An 11,056-nucleotide genomic window follows, 5' to 3' on the forward strand; every position below is an offset into this window, starting at 1 on the left:
CCCTCATCTGCGGCCTGTCTCTGCTGCAACCGCCGCCCCTCCTCATTCATTGCCCAATGTTGTAAATGCACATGCTCGTAAGCATCACGTTTCTCCCAACGTTCAGGCTGTGCACCGAAATACTCAATAGCCCGCCGCCGTCTTCAATTGTCGTAATGAATTCTTAAGGGGAAACCCTCTCAAACTTTGTTCCCACCAAGAGAGTTTGGGCCGTGTCAGCCCAATCCCGCCGAATCTTCTCCTTGGCAACACTCCAGACCTCGCCCGCTCGACTACGGATCCCTCTAGAGTCTGTCTGCGCTGTGCTGCTTGGTCTGCATGCTGCTCTCTGCAAACTGCCCACACTCACGCTCTCTGACCAGTCAACCCACACAGAACTCAATCAGCCATACCTACCTAGGCAGCCAGCCAGCCTGACTCCAACGCCTGGACTGCCATCCCCATCCCCGCCTGCCTCTTTCTAGACTTGCCCAGTGCCGTTCATACCGTACCGCGACGCACCACCAGCAGTAGCACCACCACAACGACCATCCCGGACCGGGACACGACTGAGCAACAGTCCACACCCAGCGACTTGACGCTCGCTATTTTACCTTACTTTCCCGCGACTCTGTGCTCCTGCGACTTGCCTTCCAACCTTACCAAGTGCAGTCCGGCTTGGCCCCATTCGCCCGCTTAACGCGCCCAGTCGAAACCGCCGACAACATCCAGCTAAACCGCTCGGCCAGTCCTTTTTTCCTTCCAACATCAACCACCAACCCCCCCCCCCCCCCCCCCCCAACCCTCCGTCATTCAACCCAAACCGCACCCCCACGACCGACTGCATCGCCTTCCTTTCCGAGTCAACATCGCTCCCTGCCCGCCATGGACTCCCAGTGGCAGCAGGGCTATGCCGACTCGGCCGGCTCTGCGAGGAGATACAATGGCAGCGGTGCCCAGGTGCCCCGGGGAGAGTACAACGGGCAACCAGGCCCGCAAGGTCAGCAGCCGCCTGCCGGCTTCAAGTACGACCAGTACCAAAGCCCTGGCGGCATGCCTTCTCACGCCGCCAGCGCTGCCACATCGCCAATGTCCACGCCCCAGATGCGCGATAACAACGGCGATGTTCCCATGCACGATGCCCAGGACTCGTATACAGGCATGAAATATCCCATGAGACCTCATCACCAGTCTCACCTCTCCGGGAGCCGCTCGTCTACTCTCTATTCGCCCCAGGAGCCATCTGCTGCAGCCCAACGATACTCGCCGATGGAAGCCCTGTCCCCCACTTCGCCCTACGCGCCAAAATCCGCCCAAGGCCAGTTCGCTTCTCCCCCGGGCCAACGACAGTCTCCCACAAGGCAGTCCGAGTACATGCCTCAGAGCCCTCACTACGGTGGTCGCCAGCAACCTCCCCAACTCCCTCCGATCGCGCCGTACGGCGCGGCTCATGATGGCTACCCTTCAGCCGTCGTTGCCAACATCGATGGCGCTTTTGCCGGCGATCCCAAGTCGCCGCGCCGCCCGATCCCGCAGCCCATGCCCAGAGGGCCTGCCCCTGAATTCAGGCAATGCAGAGCTCCGACCGATCTTCGACCCAAGGTCAACGCCCAGCCTCCCTTCCGGCGTGCGAACCCCGAAGGAGGCTTTATCAGCGTAAGCCCGTCTACCCCGCCTCGTTCACCAACCAGAAATGAATGGCACAGACTAATTCACTTCCTTCAGCCCCTCCAAGCCCTGACGGTGCACCTCCCTGCCACCTACAGGATATGCAACCCGAACTTCAAATACGAGTCGTCGCGTAATCCTCGCCGTGTTCTGACCAAGCCGAGCAAGGGCGTCAAAAACGATGGGTACGACAACGAAGACAGCGACTATATCCTCTACGTCAACGATATTCTGGGCTCAGAAGAGGCCGGCCATAAGTACGTTCGCAGCAGGCGCCGAGGCGCCGCGTCCCCTTCCCCCTTTGGGCCACCTGTGCTAATTTGTCTTGTAGGAATCGGTATCTTATTCTCGATGTTCTGGGCCAGGGCACCTTCGGACAAGTTGTCAAATGTCAAAACCTCAAGACGCAGGAAGTGGTCGCCGTCAAGGTCATCAAGAACCGCACTGCGTATTTCAACCAGAGCATGATGGAGGTGTCGGTTCTGGACTTGGTAAGCTTGCCCTGGTGCTTAGACGCACAACGTGATGGCTAACATCTGCCTTCCAGCTCAACACCAAGCTCGATAAGAACGATGATCACCACCTTTTGCGACTCAAAGACACCTTCATCCATCGCCAACACTTGTGCCTGGTCTTCGAGCTTCTTAGCGTCAACCTGTACGAGTTGATTAAGCAGAACCAGTTCCGGGGTCTCAGCACGACCCTCGTCCGTGTTTTCGCTCAACAACTCCTCAACGGTCTGGCGCTCTTGAACAAGGCGCGGCTCATCCACTGCGACTTGAAGCCCGAGAACATCCTACTTAAGAACCTCGAGAGCCCCATAATCAAGATCATCGATTTCGGTTCCGCATGCGACGAACGGCAAACGGTCTATACCTATATTCAGTCCAGATTCTACCGATCCCCAGAGGTTCTGCTGGGCTTGCCGTACTCGTCGGCCATAGACATGTGGTCTCTCGGCTGCATTGTCGTAGAGCTGTTCCTCGGTCTTCCACTGTTCCCAGGCTCCTCCGAGTACAACCAGGTTTCACGAATCGTTGACATGCTCGGAAACCCGCCGAATTGGATGATTGAGATGGGCAAGCAAGCCGGCGAATTCTTTGAGAAGAGGCAGGACGAGTTTGGTCGGCGGACGTACCAATTGAAGAGCATGGAGCAGTACGCTCGGGAACACTCGACCAAGGAGCAACCGAGCAAAAAGTATTTCCAAGCCAACACACTGCCGGAGATCATCAAATCATACCCCATGCCCCGGAAGAACATGAAGCAGAGTGAGATCGACAGAGGTAAGTTGTGACAGTCGAACCGCGCCTCCAGTGGCATTACTGACGTACCGAATAGAAATGAACAACAGAATCGCCTTCATCGACTTTGTCAGAGGACTGTTGAACATCAACCCCTTGGAGCGTTGGTCGCCGCAGCAAGCCAAGTTGCACCCGTTCATCACCCAGCAGAAGTTCACTGGGCCGTTTGTGCCACCCATGAACTTAAAGTCCAGCTCTCTCAACAGGTCTCCGGCTCCTGGCACGCAACAGCAGCAGCAGGCCGAAGCATTGAGCAAGCAGAGAGCGCAGGCAGCCCAAGCACAGGCGAACTCTGCCGCACAGGGAGCTTACGCCCAGATGGCGGCTCAATATCAACAACCTGCACACTCTCAGCAGCCGCCCATCTACAACAACCAGCAAATGTACTCGCCGAGCAGCAGTCACGCCGCCCAACCCCCACCATACGGGGCCCAGCAAGGTGCCTATGGCCTCATGACGCAACAGCCGGCGCAAATGCCTCCTGGACCTTATGGCAGCAGTACGGCCCAACAACAACAACAACAACAACAACAACCACAACCACAACCACAACAACAACAACAACAACAACAACCTGGCCTATATCCCCAGCAAGGAATGCGACCGGCCCGCCAACGTGCTTCGACCATGGAGCAACAGCAAAGTGGTATCCCCGCCGCCATCCAGCGCGTCGCTAGTCACCTTGACCCGAGCCAGCCGATTCGCCTGCAGCCTAGCCCAGCCTACTATCCCCCTCCAACGGACGGCGGTATGGCTGGTATGGAAAATGCGGCTCAGCGAGCAGGCAGACGCGGAAGTCGCGTACAGCAAGGAGGAAGAGGCAACCGGGATTTCATCCGCAACCTCGAGGAGAGAACGCTTGAGGAGGGCTTTATGGGAAACCAGAACCCTTGGCATTGATGTTTTGAACGACTTTAACCACAAAGAGCCGGAAAATCTCGACCCCAAGCACCTCTTCAAATTCACATGCGTTGGCGGGTGTCTCTTCCGTCGCCTAAACAGCTTTGGGTGGCGCCATTTCAGACAGTCACGAGAGATGGCTGCAGTACTACTCCCGAACCAGGGCGATGACAGCAGGGGGTGGGACCCTGAGCTGCCAGGTCGCAACTGGATTAATGTAAGATACCCGACCTTGAAGGAGCGGATCCGTCGAGACTGCCATATAAGACCTGCTGCAAGGGGCCATCTAAGGAAATGCGGCTTTCATGCCGGGCTGGAGCGGGACGACGGGACGACGCGACTACACACGGATGGGAGCTTTGATGGGATGATGCACCAGGAAAGGGGAATGGGGAAGGGGGGTATCATTGAGTCGGCAAGGAAGGGGCCTCCAGTGGGGGGGGGGGTTGAAGGGGGCCAAACGGCCAGCAACGACACACGAGACACGCCTTGACACGCACCGTTCCTAACTACAACTACCTACACACCTACCTACCTACCTTTTCTTCATGAGGTTCAAAGGGATATCGGACATGGCATGGTTGGCTTTTGCAAGTTGTTTGACTAATGTGGAAGTGACGCTGATGTCATAGGAGAGAGACGAGGTTGTCATTCCGCCTCATTTGTGCCTACCTTTTCAATAAACGTTGAAGATACCAGGTGTTGGTTAGACTCGCGTTTGTGGGTTTGACTTGCCCGTGACAGAATCGGAGGAATCGGCTGTTGTGGTGGGCTTTTCCATACCATCACTGTTGCTGCCGCCGTTGAAACAAACACCAAACATGTATACATACCTACGTGTCGCCCCAGCTAATGCTTGCCGAGTGGCTGAGTGTTCCCTAGGTACGTCGAACTTGCCGGCGAAGGCGTCTTTTTGTCATGACGAACTCTCCGTTCATTCTGCAGGTACTTGGCAGCTGCCAATAAGGTCGTTGCCCAACGTTGGGTGGTGTAAGCTCGTAGGGTAAGTAGTCGATGCATCCATCCATCTGTCTTTTCAACGTTCTCGTCTCGACAGCCAAGCTTCTATCTCCTCCAACACCAACGCAGCTTGGACCCATCATTACGACAACGACCTTGCAGCTTCTTCTACTTCTTCTTCTGTTTTTTTCGTGTTCTTTGGATCGTCCCGTCACCAATTTAACACATTAGCATCCAACAACGCCACAGGCCCTAACGTCGTCATCGTCACTGACTTCAGCCTGGATACACTCACAGCGTTGCAACCAGAGACCGCGCAAGGAAGCCATGGATCACCCTCTCGAACAGCAGAAGGATGTAGACACCGTCACTCAAGAAGTCTCGTCAGATCCTTCGGCCAAACGATTTTCGAAGTTCGAATCAGTCACAAATCCTGGTATTCCTGTGAACTCAGCCGATGGTACAAATGGCCGTTTTATCCGCTCTGCCTTCAAAGTCTCATGGAATAGGACGGTATACAGAATGCTGAGCAAACGGCAAAGAACAGCTGCCACCCCCGACACAAACCCAGCCCCCGCATGTGATGCCAACGGGAGGAAAACGGGTGCTTCTGATGACAGAGGGGATAAACGACTCGAAGAGCTGGGCAATCGACCCGATCCTACCCAGCCTCTGCTCTCAAAGTCTGCCACTGTTATAGACGTGGCTGCATCAGGCAACAAGACGAATAAAGGTGAGACTGCAATTTACACACCCTTTTTCTTGAGCATCTCACTGACCCTGCTGGCCTATAGGCTTACTGAAACGCCGCAGTTTGGGGGACTTTTTAGGTTCCGTCAGCTCCTACAACACGCTCAAGAAGAGATGCAGATCCCCAGAGGCTTCCACGGACATCGTGGGCTCCAATCTCTCAACGGAGTCTCCGACAAAAGGTCATGATCACGCCACATCCGACAACGCCCCTCCTACGCTGCCAAAGCTGCCGTCATCGGGGGATTTGGCAACAAGCTTTCAAAGAAATCTCGAAGCAGACCCAGAAGCTGTCACCAGCGGTCTCTTGACGTCGCGTCCGCCAGGCATCAATTCTACAAGACATTACCGAAGAGATCAAGCCGTACAGACGCTTTTAACATCTACCCCGGAACGTGCCGATGCGACGGGGGAAAGGGGATGCGGCTTGTCAGTGCCTAAAGTACCGGGGATGATTGACCTTTACACCGGGCGTCAGCTTGTGTGGAACACGGCTACCATTGCTGACTCCCGGTCAGTGCAGACTCACACGCCCGGAGAGAAGCGGGAAGAGACGATACAGGAAGAAGTCCCGATGCTCTTGCAAGCGAAGGACAAGAAGCGAAAAGAGCTTGGCTTGCGTCCATGTACCAACCCTGGGACTGCATATACAACCGTGGATCCCCTCCAGGCTGTGTATGAGAGCAAACTCATTCGAGGCCCTCGCCTCGAATACAAGCGGAAAATACGCCGCAGTCTGGGGGAAGATGAGGACTTCGACCATACAAGCGGAAGCATCTGGAAGAAGGACGAAACATCCAACGGCGCTACTGCTGTTGGTAACGACATCAACGTCCCTACTGGTGCCCCTACTGGTGCCCCTACTGGTGCCGATGACGATATCACCGATATATCCTCCAATCCCGGTAGCAAGAACCTGAAAAAAAAGGCGAAGAGTCTGACGTTTATCAGACAGCTGGAGGTACAACCGCGCGGAAGCTCCCTAACAACGCCGCGGAGAATTTCCTTTGAGATGGACCTGCGTGGAACCGACAGCGGTGCAGGCGGCGCAAAAGACTCTTTTCATCACTCCTTGAAAGGCGAACGAGTAGTTATTGTATAGCTGGTTTACTGGCAGACGTGAACTATTGATTATGATTATTGCCAACGAGTTACATTGTATGGGGAGTGGGTTTGATACTCCAGAGTTTGTTTGTTGTACAAGTGTAGAGCAACGGTTAATACAGAACGCCATGAAATACAGCAGACGTTTTGATTACTGGTTCTAAGATCACACCAGCAGTGCGACGCAGGACCGTGACAGACCCGCAGTAGGTACGTACCGTCGTGGTCGTCCGAGTGTGGAGACCCCTGGACGTGCGCTCCACAACCCTCGCAAACCAACGCGCCCGGTGAGACCCAGCACCCAGGTCAGCCTCAAGGGTCTCTCCATATGCAAGGTATCCATTTCTCCAAAACCAACCTGCCTCTTCCACCTTTGTTGATACTCGACTTATCTCCTCTGCTATTACGTTGCTACTCTCCAACCAAGCATCGTAGCCATTTTGATTGCCTGTTTGGCCACGACTTCTACGCGGCTACAGCGCACCGGCCTCCAACGACATAAGATACCCTCCGTCCTCATTGTTTGCGACGGGCACATTCGACCTCGATACATTTCTAAACCACTCAATCGCCGCAGTCACCGACAAGGGACGCTTACACAATGGCGAAGGTTGCGACCGACTTTGAGCGCATCATCCAAGAAGGTAGGATCGCACTCGCCTCCACGCCCACCCCTCGAACCAGTCGCTCCGGGGGATCTTCGTTAACTCTATTGCAGGACGAGAAAGGAAGAAGAACGAGGCGCTGGCACAGAAGATCTTCTCCAAGGATAGACGGCAGAGCGCACCTACCAAGCTCAAGCCGGGCGCGGGTCCGTCGCTGGCGAGCAGAGTCGGCGTCAAGAAGGTACTGCTCTTTTCCACTTTCCCAGCTGCTTGCCTGCAAGCTACGAATACTGACATATCTCACCCTCTCGATTAGCAGCGCACCGCCTCTCTCGGTCCCAAGGCCCTCCCTGCGGGTAACATCGATGGCGACTGGACACACGACCTCCATGGGACCGTGAACGGCGGCGGCAGGGGACGGAATAATGGTGGCAACGCCGGTGCTGGCGGCCTCGCGTCGCGTATCTCGGCGCCCGGAGGTAGAACCGCGCCCGTTGGAGCTGTGGCGGCCAGACGAGGCGATAGACGCGCCGAGCAGAAGGCCGCCAAAGTCGCCACAGCGATTGAGCGCTCGGGTGGCATGCCAGACATCCAGATGACATTTTCCGCGCCCACCAACGCGCCGACCGGCCCTGCAGTGAAGAAGGGTCTTTCGATCCGTGGCCTGGCGGGCCCATTTGCGGTCATGGCCCAGAACTTCGCGCCGGGGACTACAGCAGCAGATATCGAGAGTGCGATGACGCCTGTCGGCGGGGAGATGCTGAGCTGTCGGATCATCAAGACCAGCCCGCTCATTGTGGCGGAGATGGTGTTTGCAACCAAGGAGGGTGGGGACGCCGTCATTGAAACGTTCAACAACCAAACGGTGTGTTTCTTCCCCGGCCCTGAAGTCTAATATAGGTCAAAACTTGTAGTGCTAACGGCTGGAAACTGCAGGCCGATGGACGGATCATCAAGGTATACCCCAAGCCCGGTGGCTACAAGGAACCCGTCACGACCAACGGCGCGCATCCTGTGAACGTCCGGTCGACGTCGAACCACATCATCGACGGCACGAACGGATTCCCCGAAGAGATGGAGGAAGACGACGGCGGCCTGTACAGCGATCGGATCGTTGGCAGCGGCTACAGCAGCAGCACCAACCGCAGAGGCCGCGGCTTCTACCGCGGTGGCCGCAGATGAAGTGAGGCAAGGGGGCTCCAGATGACACAATCATCAACAAAAAAGGGATATTCTACTTGGGGCGTTATAGAAGAGCGGGCTTGGGAAAGGTGGAACACCTAGGCGACTCATGTGTATGTGTGTATATGCTTTCTGGTTCTTCTTGGAACCGATCATGTCGGGGAGAAACCTCTTCTTGGGACCTTTCAATGGGTTTCCGAGCGCGTGGATATCTCGACCTCTTTTCGCTTCTTCTCTTTTTTGGAAGCCTGTGTATCAATAGACCCCAAAACCCCGCGTTCCTGCTACCCGCCTACCGGAGGAAAAGAAGAAAAAACACCAATGTCGCCGTCACACATCCTGATCTCGCTACTAATGCTACTCATGTAGTTTTACTGACCGTCAAGGCAGAGATAAATGGACCACAGCGCGAACAACACCAGCGCGTTCGAAGTCGTGTGGGAAAGACATAGGGGTGACATATATTACAGATTTGGGTATTGTATATCGCGACAGGGCCGCGCCAGGCCTGATATGTTCCATGGTACATGGCTCCGATATCGTACATGATGTTGTTACATCTTGCGAGAGCTACTCAAGTATCTCACATGACATCTTCGCCACCTTTCAAGGGCGTGTTCTTCGTGACGAGATCCTCCTCCTTCTGCTGATTCGGATCGGTGAACTCGACCACGAAGCGGTTGAGCTTGTTGCGCTTCTGCTTAAGCGCCTCGACGGCCTCCTCGTCAGCGAGCCTGTTCTCGTTGACGATCTTGTCGACGGCACTGATCATATTGCGGGCGATCTCGATCAGCTCCTTGACCGCAAACCCGTGCGTTTGCGATGTCTTGGACGAGGGCTTCCCTCCCGTCTTGGATTTCGTCTTCAACATCGCGTCCTTCGCCGAGGTGAAGGGCGCCCATATGTTATTGACTGTGGCGGCGAGCTGCTCGCCGTACGCGCGCCTCGCTTCCTCGACCTTGCCCGACTTGGCCACCTGGCGGAAGTGGAAATTGGACGACAAACCAACTTTGAGGTATATGTGAAGCGCGCGGACGTTGAGAGGCGTCGTCCCTTTGGAGGCGGCGACGTGCGCCGTCATCCTCTCCAGAACAGCGGTTGCATTTTCAAAGGCTTTCTGGTTCATCTTGTCGTTGACGCAAGCCGAAAGGGCACGGCGGTACATGATGGGCACCAGCATCTTGTCGGGCAGCTTCTGTACAACCTTGGCGGCGTCGCGGCTCGATCCGTTGCGCTCATAGATGCGGAGGAGCTGGTTCCAGTTGTCCGAGTCAGGCTCAAGGCCATAATAGTAGACAAAGAGATTCCAGTACTGCACAGCCAACTTTGCCTGCCTATTTTGGAGGAGGGTGGTGAGAACGAGGGAGAGAGTGTTGGACCGCGGTATGGCGTAATTGATCCTCGGCTTCGTCGATGGGACAGCCTTTTGTTGCGCGGAGCCGGCACTGCCAACGGCTGCGGCGATACCCTTCATACCTTCGTTCATGTGCAGCGCGTGGTCCTTGGCGGGGTTCTTGCAGGCCAGATCGCGGACGCTCATGGTCTCCTCGAGCAGGGGTATGATATTGGCCTGATCTTTCTTGTCGCCAAGTAGCAGCACGCGGGCCATGGCGCAGACGAGGTCCTCGTCGAGTTCTAGCGTGCCTTTACGCCAGTTGCGCATGACCTCCTCCCATATGGCCTTGCACCGCTTGACCATCTGCGCCATCGCGTCGAGGGTCTCCTGGAGGGACCGATTTTTTTGCTTCTCGGGGTTCTCCGCCTCGAACCGCAGGGCGTTGATAATGGTCGTATACGTATACGCCGTGGTCTTGCGGCCGGCACGGGCGTCGGCTGTATCGGCGATGGAGAACATGGCGTCAACGTCGCCCGCGCGGCCGCAGACCTGAAGAACGGCGTTGAGGTGGAAAGAGTTGGCGCGGACGGCCGAGTTCTCTTTGAGGAGCGAGTTGTAGATGGCGACGGCCTTCGGAACGGCGGCTTTAGGGTCAAGCGACTTTGCGCAGCCGGTGAGGAGGATGGTGTATGTTCGGTCGTTGGGCAGCTGGCCTCGCTTCTTCATGTCGTTGAAAAGCTTGATGGCGGCGTTGACGCTCTTGTCGCGAACCTTGTACTCGATCAAATGGTTCCAGGCGACGGCGACCTGCTTGTCCTTGCTGGAGCGTTGCACGAGGAGAAGCGCCTCGTCAAAACGGCCCTTCTTGAGGGTTGCCTCGACGTGCTGGGCGATATTGAAGGGGTCGTCCATATACTTGAGGTGCTGGTCAACAGCCCACTCCATCTTCCGCTTCCTGTTCTTCTCGACAACGTCATCGGCATTGTCGAGGTCTCCATGGCTTCTCCGCGCCTCCTTCATGAAAGCGGCGCGGGAGACTGTCGTTTGGGACCGTTGTTGAAACTGGAGGTGGGCTGGGAGGCCATGTTGGAGGGTCGAAACCGTGGCTGATGTTTCGACAAAAGAGGCCTTGGTAGACAGTGGCTGTATCGCTCGCCTGAGGCACGCTTTACAAGACAACATCTCGAACTGGTTTTGAATAATCAGGGACTATCAAAGGTTGTCAACGTTAGCCTTCGGGACCAGCCCCGGGAAATTTTGCCCAAGCT

At 55.9% G+C, this 11,056-nt stretch overlaps 4 protein-coding genes across 4 annotated transcripts; 3 read left to right on the plus strand and 1 right to left on the minus strand.

Moving 5' to 3' along the window:
* The first annotated feature begins 95 nt into the window (after positions 1-95).
* On the plus strand, positions 96-4,262 carry CDEST_00766 (Putative serine/threonine-protein kinase, active). The gene is made up of 5 exons (XM_062916925.1): positions 96-1,635; positions 1,705-1,904; positions 1,979-2,138; positions 2,195-2,933; positions 2,989-4,262. The coding sequence occupies exons 1-5, from the start codon at positions 865-867 to the stop codon at positions 3,849-3,851; spliced, it is 2,733 nt and encodes a 910-aa protein (XP_062772976.1). The 5' UTR covers positions 96-864; the 3' UTR covers positions 3,852-4,262.
* A 693-nt stretch (positions 4,263-4,955) lies between these two features.
* On the plus strand, positions 4,956-6,663 carry CDEST_00767 (uncharacterized protein; the record flags this gene model as incomplete). The annotated part of the gene is made up of 2 exons (XM_062916926.1): positions 4,956-5,544; positions 5,606-6,663. Exons 1-2 carry the CDS (start codon positions 5,139-5,141, stop codon positions 6,661-6,663), a joined length of 1,464 nt encoding a protein of 487 aa, XP_062772977.1. The 5' UTR covers positions 4,956-5,138.
* Positions 6,664-6,980: 317 nt separating this feature from the next.
* Positions 6,981-8,825, plus strand: CDEST_00768 (Putative RNA-binding domain superfamily). Its single transcript, XM_062916927.1, has 4 exons — positions 6,981-7,309; positions 7,384-7,511; positions 7,587-8,135; positions 8,207-8,825. Exons 1-4 carry the CDS (start codon positions 7,267-7,269, stop codon positions 8,450-8,452), a joined length of 966 nt encoding a protein of 321 aa, XP_062772978.1. The 5' UTR covers positions 6,981-7,266; the 3' UTR covers positions 8,453-8,825.
* Positions 8,816-11,006, minus strand: CDEST_00769 (Putative tetratricopeptide-like helical domain superfamily). The gene has a single exon (XM_062916928.1). It carries the CDS (start codon positions 10,968-10,970, stop codon positions 9,036-9,038), a length of 1,935 nt encoding a protein of 644 aa, XP_062772979.1. The 5' UTR covers positions 10,971-11,006; the 3' UTR covers positions 8,816-9,035.
* Positions 11,007-11,056: the final 50 nt, after the last annotated feature.

This window comes from Colletotrichum destructivum, chromosome 1 (assembly GCF_034447905.1).
Source record: "Colletotrichum destructivum chromosome 1, complete sequence".
Taxonomy (NCBI): Eukaryota; Fungi; Ascomycota; class Sordariomycetes; order Glomerellales; family Glomerellaceae; genus Colletotrichum; species Colletotrichum destructivum.